This window comes from Tinamus guttatus, unplaced genomic scaffold (genome assembly GCF_059628265.1).
Source record: "Tinamus guttatus ecotype Peru unplaced genomic scaffold, ASM5962826v1 Tinamus_guttatus_pri_ptg000048l, whole genome shotgun sequence".
In the NCBI taxonomy this organism is placed as follows: Eukaryota; Metazoa; Chordata; class Aves; order Tinamiformes; family Tinamidae; genus Tinamus; species Tinamus guttatus.
In genome coordinates this window covers 9,059,630-9,070,539 of record NW_028288582.1, presented here as the reverse complement: position 1 = coordinate 9,070,539, position 10,910 = coordinate 9,059,630, and the positions used below count along the sequence as shown (strand labels likewise).

The window sequence follows — 10,910 nt, the reverse complement described above, 5'->3', positions numbered from 1 at the left end:
ACTTTTCCTGTTTTCCAGAACAGCTGTTTGCCCTGCTCAAACTCCACCTCACACGTTGCTCCCAGGATCCTGAAGCGATGTGAAGCGAAAGCAAATTTTTCTGGATGCTTTTGGGAAGGCAGCTGCCCATGATCAGCTGCTTATGCTCATTATTTTGGTTGCGACAGCCATGGGAACCACCAGTTGTGCTCTAGACGGGAGCTGCTCTGCTCTGATCTCTGATAATCTCTGCAGGCCTCGGCAGTTAAGGGTAGTTGCTCAGAAACCCTTCATGCTGGTTTATTTGTCTTATTTGGAGCAGTGACTTCAGAAGAAGTGAGCAGAGCAGTGCGTACATCATGAGTGAGTCAGGAGAGTTTCGCCACTGCAGAAATTATGACAAGAGCTGAAGCAAGTCAGGCAGGGAGGCAGACAGTTATTTTAACTTCTAACCCAGTGCTGCAGCGGCAAATGAAAAAGCGAGTGAACTTGCTGGATGGGTGTTTCAGGCTAGTGAGGTGAGTTAATGGCATATTGCCCTCAGAAAGCAGATTAACTGCTTTTGCTATATGCTAACTCTTCCTTCCTAAGACTTTCTTTTTCAACAACAGAAACAATGGAGACACAAAACTCATGTGAGAGCAAGAGGGGAACCCTAGACCCCTGAATCCCATTTCTGCACAGCCATCTCCCTAACACTTTCCTCTTCTTTATAGGTCTGTATGCCCAGATGGCATTCTACTGCGTAGAATGTGTGTCACTACCCTGTTTCCTTGCATATAAATACGGAGGCAGCATTTTCTGCCTGGCTTGTCAGCTTTTGGCAGGAGAAGTTGAGCTAGTTTGGGCCTTTTTTTTTCCCCTGGAAACAATTATTATTCCATCCTTCGGCTAGTGCATCACTATTGCAGTCCAGCACAGTGTGTCCTTCTAGCAAGAGAGACTGCCAGGACTTGTTTTTTTTAGAAACTCAACCTGAGAGTTTTCAAAAGCCTGGGGATCCGCTAACCCAGTTTTTAGGAATAATAATCGGTTTTCCTCCCCTTGGCCACGTGCTCCAGCAGCTTCGGCCCGATTCCTGGAAAGCAGCGGCAGCAAGAGCGCAGAGGCTGCTGTCGGCGGAGAGGAGCAGAGGAGAGAGGAGCGGAGGGGCACGGGGCGCGACGCGCTGCTCATGACGGCGGCTTCGGCACCACCGGCTTCTCACCACCCCCGGCGGCGCCCGTGCTGCCCCCGGTGAGGAAGAGGAGGGCTCGGCTCCCGGGGCGGCTCCGCGGGGCGCGGGATGGCACCACCGGGGTCGGGATCGGGATCAGGGCGGGGGCTGGGGCCGGGGACGGGCCCTGATGCGGGTCCGGGCCTGGGAACGGGCCGGCGGCAGGAGCCGGAGCGGCACCCGATCCGGGACTGGGGCGGGACGGGGCGGGGGCCGAGACCACGGTCGGACCGGGCAGGGGGCCGGGGCAGGAGCCGGAGCCGGTGTCGGGGCGGGGGTGGTACCGGGGCCGGGGCGGGGGTGGTACCGGGGCCGGGGCGGGGTCCGCCCGGCCCGACCCGCCCCCGGCGGGCTCGCCTGGCCCCGCCGCGGCGGCAGCGGCTGCAGAGCGGCCCGAGCGCGCTCCCCATGGAGGCGGCGGCGGCGGCGCGGGCTCGACGGGGCGCCCGGCTGGGCGTCGCGGCGCTGCTGGCGCTGCTGGCGCTGCTGGCGCTGCCGGCCGGGCGCGGCGGTGAGGGGCGGCGGGGCTCGGCGCCGCTGCCGCCGGGTTTGCTGCAGGAGCTGCGGCAGCGGCGGCGCGACCTGCGGCGCTTGGCCGCGGCGGGCGGCGGGGCGGCGGCGCCCACGGGCGCGCTGGGCTGCGGCGACCTGAGGCGGGTGACGGGCGTCAGCGTGGTGGGCTGGGGCTTCAGCAAGGTGGTGCTGCGGGCCGCGCTGGCGGGCGGCGGCGCCGTGGCCCTCAAGGCCGTGCACGGCGGCGGGCGCGAGGTGCGGCAGTGCGTGCAGCGCTACGCGGCCCCCGACGGCTGCCGCCGCCTGGCCGCCTACAAGCTGCTCAAGGAGGCGGCGCTGCTGCGGCGCCTGCAGCACCCCGGCATCGTGCAGGTACGGCGGGCAGCCCGGCTCCGGGCGCCGCGACCCCGGGGCAGCGCCGCGGGGGGCACGCGGGGGTCGCGGGGGCCCCCACGGAAGCCCTTGAGGAGGGACATGCGCCTCGCTGATGGGGGAAACGCCTCCATTCTGCATCCCACATCCCGCATCCCGCATCTCACATCCCGCGTCCTGCAGCACTCACTGCCGTCGCGGGCCCCGACGCGGGAGCGCGGCGGCTCTAATTGAATCCCGAGGGCTCTGTCGATCTGTCAATATTTATTCAGCCCCCTCCCCTCGCTGCCTGGAAAGGCGACCCCGACTCCCTGCATCCCGGCTGGCTTCACTCTGACCCTGCGGCTTCTCTCTCCACAGCTGCATGGTCAATGCTATGACAGCAGCGGAGATCCTGACGTGAGGGTCACCGCGATGCTGGAGCTGGGAGCCCCCCTGGAGATGATTCAGCTTCTGCAGACCCCCTGGGAGGAGAGATTTAAAGTAAGAAAACAAAACAAAGAGGGGTTTATCAGTGTCTTTTAGACCTCAAACTGAGTGAAAGCAAAGAGCCCGTGATGACTGCTGGGGCAAACGGGATTGTTGTGCTCACACTCTGTTTGCTCCTGCAAATCGCCTTTGAATCATTTTGCTATTGCTTCCTTTAAAATGCATTTAAAAATAGTCATAGTCTGGAGTTTCATAGAGGCATTCTTTTCCTCCAAAGAGACTTAAAGGAGGAATCTTCCTCAGATTTGGCATGGTGTGTAATAGCCAGTATTATACTATATTTTCAGTTGCTCTACCCTCTATGGGTCTCCTCCTTGCTATGTGTCTGTTGTTCCCTGTGCAATATCTTTTCCTAGGCTGCAAGCTGAGCAGCCCATCTTGCCGTGTGTTCGTATGATGTTTCTGATCTTACCCCTTTAGCTATACTGTAATACCAACACTGCCAAATTGCTTTCTGCATGCTGTAGGTGATGGGATCACATCTCTGTTCCTGGCATCTCTCTTACCTACTAAGCATTATACATAGAGCCCTTGAAGCTCTCCATGAACATAAATGACTTGTGACATGGCAGTTATTTTGGTTTTGACTTGTATTACAGTTGTGCCGCAAGGTCTCAGTTGGGGGTTGGCTGCTACTTGTTTGCTTCCTAAGGAGGAAGGGGAGCATCAAGGGGAAGCTGGGGTACCTTAATGTCAATGCAAAATGCTCTGGGTAAAATAAAAACACAACAAAACTCCCAGAATAAAATCTCTCTCTGCATGTGGTCCACAATGATGGAGATGAACCTTGCCATCCAAGCCAGGGCGGGAAAGTGGGCAGCTGGGAGCGGGAAGAGAAGCTGGGCTCACTTCAGCCTGGTTGCTTCACTAGTGAAGATAAAATAGTAGAATTATTTCTCCTGACCTGTAGAATTCCATTTTTGCTGCCAAACTATTTTCTACTGCCTTCCACATCTTTCCATGCATTTCATTTCTTAACTGTGAAGTCTTTCATAGAGCTGAGACAGCATGTTACTAGCTTTGCTGATGGCAAGGCTCAGCATGGTGGCATTAAGATTTTAATAATCTTTTGATGGCTCAACACACTAATGCAGAATAGAGACTAGCAATGTCTAGTCCTCTTTCCTAATTAGGGCATCTAAACGGATGGGATTTTCCCGGTAACGAGCCACATCAGATAGCAAGGATTCTGAGTGGTTCAGGGTGAGCAAACCCTTGTGCCTGCCCAGATCCCTGTCTGGGGAGGGAGACGTGGTGCAGGCCTGGCTGCGGCACACCTAGGCGATGATACAGTTCATGGATCCTAGGACTCCCGATGCTGAATGAGAAATGCTGCAGCTGCTCAAAGTGCTGGTTCTGTGGGGCTGCACTCTGCTAGCCCCGCGTCGTCCCAGAGTTCCCTACCAGGCTTCGTGCTGCGTCAGGTGTTGCCTGACCTTTCCCTGCAGCCAGAAAGCTGATGGGAAGCAAAAGGCTGGCATGCAATGTATTGCATTTTCCGGCTGATTCTTCAGAAGCAAGATTGTGTGCCCAAATTTGTACTGCTGAGTGATTCAGCAACACATGAATCTGGTATTAATGACCATGGAGCCTCAGTCTCTATGGAGCAGCATGGGGGAAGGGAGGGGAATGTATTAATTCTATGCCAAAGTGTGGGGGGGAAATCCTTCTGATTTCAGCTAGCAAATCAGTATAGGTCCTGAAACATGAAGACTGCTATTGTTTTCCTCACAGCTTTCTCCTCTAGTTAGTGTAACCGCCAATGTCTCTTTTTGTATACACATGTTTTAAAAAAATGTTGCTAAACTACTTACCACAGTCAAATCCTGTGGCAATGTTGATAATAAATTTTGTAGCATACACATAATTACCTTTTAAGTACTATATGCTTTTTTTTGCCTTTAATTTCAGTGAATGCCCTCTCCTTTGTTCTACTTCCAATTTAATAGCTGTTTTTCATCTGTTTTTCCATGCATATTCATCTTCTCTTTTGCAGATTTGCCTGAGTCTTGTGAAACTGCTGTTTTACTTGGCACATTCCCCTCTGGGTTCAATAGTCCTCTTGGATTTCCAGCCGAGGCAGTTTGTTATGGTGGATGGAAACCTAAAAGTGACAGACATGGATGATGCCAGCACTGAGGAACTGTCATGCAAGGAAGATAATGACTGCACACTCGAATTCCCTACAAAAAGCTTTCCTCTCAAATGCTCCGCAGTTGGGAAATGTGAAGGAATAAATGAAAAGAAGAATCTTTTCAATGCATATCGGTATGTCCAATTAAACAGGGAAGAAAATGTGCCGTGTTTGAACTCACGCAATGCCACGTAACATGCACTAGCTCTCATTTCTTCCATGCAGTGTTTCTCCCTTGCCTCTGTCAGGGGGTAAGTAAGGATCTCTTTGAAGCCTGTTCATTTTCCTTATAAGGCAGTAAAATAGTTATTGTCTAGGGAGAATGTAGGCATCCTTCTTCCACTGCTGCCTTTCCCTAAAGCCCTCTAGAAATTTGCTTCAAAGGTTGCACCTGTGAATTCATTATTTGCCAAGCAAGTCCTACCAAAGGCCTGTCATCCGAAAGCCACTGGCTACGTTTGCTGGAAGCGGTGGCAGGGCAGGGTGCCCGCCCAAGCACATCCACTCTGCCCTGCTCCTGCTGGGAACAGGTTGGCTAACTTTTCCCTCGAACTCCATCTCTGTCTGTACCAAAACTGCGGGCACCTATGGACTAATAATGAGTGGGCAAGAGGCCGAGACTGCTGCATCCCTTCATGTAGGCCACCAACCAACCCTTCATGTATGGTGACTTCCACTGGTGTTCAGCAGGTCAGGTGAAAGTGGAAGTCCTGGCAGATGGATATTTATGCAGAAAGATTTATTATGGTAGCTCTTATTGGCAGGACTTGCCAAGGATTTGCAAGAATGAATCCCTGTATAGACTGTTATAGCCTTGCAGGAAGGTATTTGTCTCCTGTAGAACAGGAGCATTCTGGAGGATTCAGGGGATAAATAAGAGACACATTCTGCTTTTCCATGGGTAACAGGGATGCCAAACCTCTTCAAGGCAAGTAACAGGTCTTGAGTGAGTCTTCTTTTGTATAGGTCTTTTTCAATTATGGCAAATCATAGAATCATTAAGGTTGGAAGGGACTTCTGGAGATCATCCATTGCTTAGTGCACAAAAATTTGGTCCAGAGAGCATGAATGAGGGAAAGCTCCATTGCTGAAAGTGTAGTGCTGGGCTGTGCTCTGTGCTGTAAAGACCAAGCTTCCACCTTAATGCACAAGAATGGTCCATGAGACGCCAGTGAAGTGAGCAAACATTATTTAAGAACCAAGGTAGACTCACTAGTCACATGCAGCTAATCAAATCAGAGGAAAACGTTGTTACTTGTTTGTTTGTTTGTTTTTCAGATATTTTTTCACCTATCTTCTGCCATACTCTGCACCTCCACCTTTGCAGCCCTTTTTGAGTGATATTCTGAATGCAACAGGTAGCAGCTAATATCCATAAACCAAGGCTTTTTTATTAGAATATTGCAAATGGTATTTTGTTGAATAGCTCATCCTTGTCATTTTTTTTTTCTTTAAATGTAGGTGATTTACGATATGGTATAAATGAAACCCTGAAAGCTTTTGAAAAGGTTTTACATCTGTACAAGTCTGGGCTCTATCTACAGAAAAGACCTCTTCTTTTAAAAGGTACATGATTGCAGATGCTTTAAGTAATACTAATAATTCCTGTAGCATTAGAAGCAAGAACTTTCTAATTGGCCAAATTCTCATCTCTTTTACACTCAGTGAGTCTGTGGTCACAAGGAATAGAATTAAACACCAAAGTATCTTTTTTTCTTTTCCTCCCTCATTTGAGCAGTCTTTCATTGTTTCTTCATGAGAGTTATGCACGATTGCATTGTTTTGCAAAGGAAGTGCAGTAGAGACAATCTGGCATACATATGAACATATGTTTGCACTGCTTCTAAATACTATTTTCAGAATGCTCAGCAGCCTGTTTAAGTGAATTGATGTATATCTATAGGTATAGACCAGAGACGTAAACTTGAGTCTCACATGTTCTCTCTCCAGTGTCATCTTTTTCTCTTGACAAATAGGGCACCTTTCCACGTTGATACACAATCTTCCCCCGTTTCACAGAAGTACAAAGTGTGTGGGGTTCCCAACAGTGACTGAGCTGAGTGTGCAACAGCACTATTGCCGTTGCCCTACTTTCTTTCTTTCTTTATTTTTACTGAAGACCATTTTCCTGATTGATAAAGTTGCCTCTACGAAGAACATGCCTCTATATAAATGGGATCTGTTCCATTGTAGAGACCTAGCTGATGATCCTTCTCACTGGAAAGGCTTGGAAAATCCAGCAGTTACCATGGCTTACATTTTCCTGAGTGTTTGCTCAAGGTGGCAGTGGCTTGAAGGAAATCTCTTTGTGTTCAGTGGAACTGGATTTGCACATTTAAGAACAAAAATACTGGGGCATTTGTGCTGAAGGACCAGCAGTTTTAACAGGAATTGCCACTGTTTTCCAATGACACCTACCTGTTGACTTAGCAGTTGGCCCAATGGCGATGTGCTAACATGGTCACCATCCCAGAGCTGTGGGAAGGAAGGGAGAGACTCCGTGAACAGTGAACTTCCCATTGCCTGCTCAGGCTTGTCACATCTTTTGTCTTCTGCTGGAGCAAGATCTGGCCTCCCTTTCCTCTACTGTGAATCCTAAATCTCCTGCATCTTTGGGTGCCACCATGACGTATGGTTCACCGTGTGCCCCACACCTCTGTGTGGTGGATCTGTGATTCCCCAGGAGCTGGTGCTGCTGTTGGGGCTGAGGTGACTGCCGTGATGCTGGCTCCTCCGGAGTCCTGCTGGAAAGCCAGTCCCTACCACAACCCACTGCTGTAGCCTCTGCCCTCTTGTGCACCTCTTTAGTGTCACCCCTGTTCCTTCAGTCTGTATTGATGCCTATAGGAAGTTGAGAGAAGTTCCTATACATGCTCCATCATATATGTGGAGGAATTGCCTCTCCACTCACACCATTTAAGCAGGTCAATTCCATCTATGGCTATTTCATTTCCGTGGAGAATTTCACTAGAGTACACAGTATAAAGTTTACGTTGTGACTAGTCACTGAAAGTGGGCATAATCTCTCTAAACACTATCTTTCTGTTCCCAGAATATATCTCCTTGAAGGGCTTCCGTACAGTGGAAGCAGAGGACTATAAGTGCTGGCCCTCCTACAGCCACCTGGGATGCCTGCTCTCCGTCCACAGCGCCGAGGAAGCTGCCGCGATCTGCAACTCCCAATCCCAGTGTCAAAGTTTCATCGTCACCCAGCAGAGGACATGGACAGGTGAGCTCAGGCCGGGAGGTCCTGTGGCAGGAGCGTGGTGCCAGTGACCACATGGTGCCCCGGCCTCTCTCATGAGTGCGGTAACGCTGCTGCCCTCCTTCATGGTGCCTGAAGTCTGCAAGTACCCGTAAGAGCTGCCTTTCCTCTTCTCAAGGCAGGTGGCTGCCATGGAGGAGCATCCAAGGATCCAGAGTATTTGCAAGGAGAGAGGTGCTGACATAAGAGAAAAAATACATTTGCATCAGCAGATTTCTGCTGCTTTTCCAGAACATACAATATTTTTCTGAAATTTTCTCTCCAACTTTTGAATAGAATCATAGAATCAGAGAATCATAGAATGCTTAGGGTTGGAAGGGACCTCTAGAGATCATCTAGTCCAACCCCCCTGCATACGCAGGGACACCTAGAGCACGTGGCACAGGACTGCATCCAAGCGGGTTTTGAAGATCTCCAGAGAAGGAGACTCTACAACCTCTCTGGGCAGCCTGTTCCAGTGCTCTGTCACCCTCACTGTTAAGAAATTTTTCCTTAAGTTCCTATGGAATTTTTGATGTTTCAGTTTCCGGCCATTTCCTCTAGTCCTATCAGTGGCCACCACTGAAAAGAGACCATGACCGTCCTCTGCACTCCCTCCCTTGAGGTATTTATATACACTGATTAGATCCCCTCTCAGCCTTCTCTTCTCCAGGCTGAACAGGCCCAGCTCCCTCAGCCTCTCCTCATAGGGCAGATGTTCCAGGCCCCTGATCATCCTTGTGGCCCTGCACTGGACTCTCTCCAGCAGCTCCACATCCCTCTTGTACTGTGGAGCCCAGAACTGGACACAGTACTCCAGACGCGGCCTCACTAGGGCTGAGTAGAGGGGCAGGATCACCTCCCTCGACCTGCTGGAGACGCTCTTCTTAATGCACCCCAGGATCCCATTGGCCTTCTTGGCCACGAGGGCACACTGCTGCCTCATGGTCAACTTATCATCCACCATGACACCCAGGTCTTTCTCTGCAGAGCTGCTCTCCAGAAGGTCAGTCCCCAGCCTGTACTGGTGTCTGGGGTTATTCCTCCCCAGGTGCAGGACCTTGCACAATAGAACCTCTATATATTGTTAAACAGTTACTTATTTCATGCAGAGATGGCTTAATTTTGGTGTAGATGAAACAATTCCTCTGGCATATATAGTTTACAAAAATGTGGTTTTTTTTTTTTTTTTTACAAGATGAAGGCAGCTGTGTAAGAGTAGGTAGTTACTACTCTTACTACTTGGCAAAATCATAGCTTAGAACTTGTCACTTCCTTTTTCAAAGCTGAAGCTCCAAATCAGTGGATTTCACAAATGTCCCTGTAATTAGCTCTGATTATAGCCTTTAATAGTTAGCATGTTTTCAGGATTATATATAAATTACCTCTTCAATCATGAATTGTTGCTCAAAGTAAAACAGTAAATGAGGTAAATGAGTGTTTCCAGTGGCAGTGCTAGAAAGTCATGCCTTGACAGCTCACGTGGCAAATTCTGTTAAAACAATAACAAAAATGCAGTCTTTCATGAGTTTGGGTTCAAGTGGCATAAATTTAGCCCTTGGCATAAGAGTGCTTACATTGATACAGCATAAAAGTCTGGATTTAGAGCATCACTGGGAAGAAATGCACTTAAAGCTGCGCAAAATGATGCAGAAAAAGAAGTGACGTAGCAAGGATCATCCTTTTCCATAGCGAGTGCCACGCTGGTCCTTGTTGCCAGCACTGTGCCTGCAGTCTGTTACTTTTCTCTTGCTGCAGTTTCTTTTTTCTTGCATTTTTACGGTAAATCTTTACAACCAAAGATGACAAAAAGTGTGTGACAGGCCCAACTTTTCCATTTGGATTAATGAGAGTGGTAGGAACATGCCAGTCCCTCTTAGTGCAACTTTGTCAACCAAGCAAGATGTGAGAGCCTCTTGTGCCTGATTTCGCATCCCTTCCTGAATTCCACCAGTGTCTGGAGTGCATTGGGGATGTAAAACACATCTGCAAAAGGGCAGAACGACCCTCCTGTGAGAAATGATTAAGTTCCTGACTCTTTTGGAAGAAATAGCATGGATCAAAATGAACCTATCTATCTCCTCTATTAAAGCTGAGTTTTTATTTCCTTTCCAGGACGCCCACTTGCCTCATTTCAGAGCAGCCCGACTGATTTAATACCGGATGTTAATGCCGTAGTCTATATAAAACGATCAGCTTCCTCAGGCGAAAGACTTTAAAGACAATGAGATCACATAAAAGGATCCTGGGATGAACAAACCATTGGGGAGAATTTCAGCTACTGAAAAGAATGACATATTTTATTTTGCTTTAGAATGCAAACTCCCTGCCAGCTGAGATTGAGTCAAATGCTGCTGCCTCTTGATCAAAGCTCAGATTTCTCCTTGCAGAATGCTCCCTTCTCCACCGCCCTGCTAGCTTGTTCCTCTGTTCCCACACTCTGCTGTTCTTCATAAACGCGCTCAGTTTTAGTCAAATGGTGCTAGAATGTGCAATACCCAGCCTTGCTGCTTCAGTAACCAGCTTGCGAGCCAAGAAATAGGAATAGCCGCAAGGGACCCGGCTGGAGCAGGCCTAGATAGTTCAGCAGTCTTGGAAAGCCCATGAATAATGAACGTGGCTCCTCCTGCAGCCGCCAACAAGGATTTCACAACATTGCAGCTGTAAAGGTCGAGATTTCGGTGGTGGGGCCGAGGCTGCAGAGTTGGGATCCATAACCAAAGGTTGATGATGGGGGTGGTCTTCAAAGTAGGGTTTTGGTTCAGTTCCTCCCAGGGCAGGGGAAGGGAGGTGTAGAGATCACCTCCAGAACCGTGTATCAGAATGTCTTAGGTTTTATCCTCTGTGGTTTTTAGTGCCAGCTCCCATATATCAACCTTGAAGGTTTTTCTCTGTTACTTTCCATGAAAGAGTGAGACATTCAAATTATTTATGTATGAAATGTTACTCTATATGATAAAAAA

At 49.2% G+C, this 10,910-nt stretch overlaps 1 protein-coding gene across 1 annotated transcript; it reads left to right on the top strand.

Moving 5' to 3' along the window:
• Positions 1-1,597: 1,597 nt before the first annotated feature.
• LOC104568992 (extracellular tyrosine-protein kinase PKDCC) lies at positions 1,598-10,574 on the top strand. The gene is made up of 7 exons (XM_088538790.1): positions 1,598-2,080; positions 2,441-2,563; positions 4,566-4,837; positions 5,982-6,061; positions 6,165-6,269; positions 7,756-7,932; positions 10,063-10,574. The coding sequence occupies exons 1-7, from the start codon at positions 1,604-1,606 to the stop codon at positions 10,164-10,166; spliced, it is 1,338 nt and encodes a 445-aa protein (XP_088394916.1). The 5' UTR covers positions 1,598-1,603; the 3' UTR covers positions 10,167-10,574.
• The last annotated feature ends 336 nt before the right edge of the window (positions 10,575-10,910 follow it).

Excerpts from the sequence above, each read along its gene's own strand:
- LOC104568992 (XM_088538790.1), top strand. The coding sequence starts at position 1,604 with ATGGAGGCGGCGGCGGCGGCGCGGGCTCGACGGGGCGCCCGGCTGGGC. Across the intron at positions 2,564-4,565 it reads CCTGGGAGGAGAGATTTAAA|ATTTGCCTGAGTCTTGTGAA; the intron begins GTAAGAAAACAA and ends TCTCTTTTGCAG. Across the intron at positions 6,062-6,164 it reads TGATATTCTGAATGCAACAG|GTGATTTACGATATGGTATA; the intron begins GTAGCAGCTAAT and ends CTTTAAATGTAG.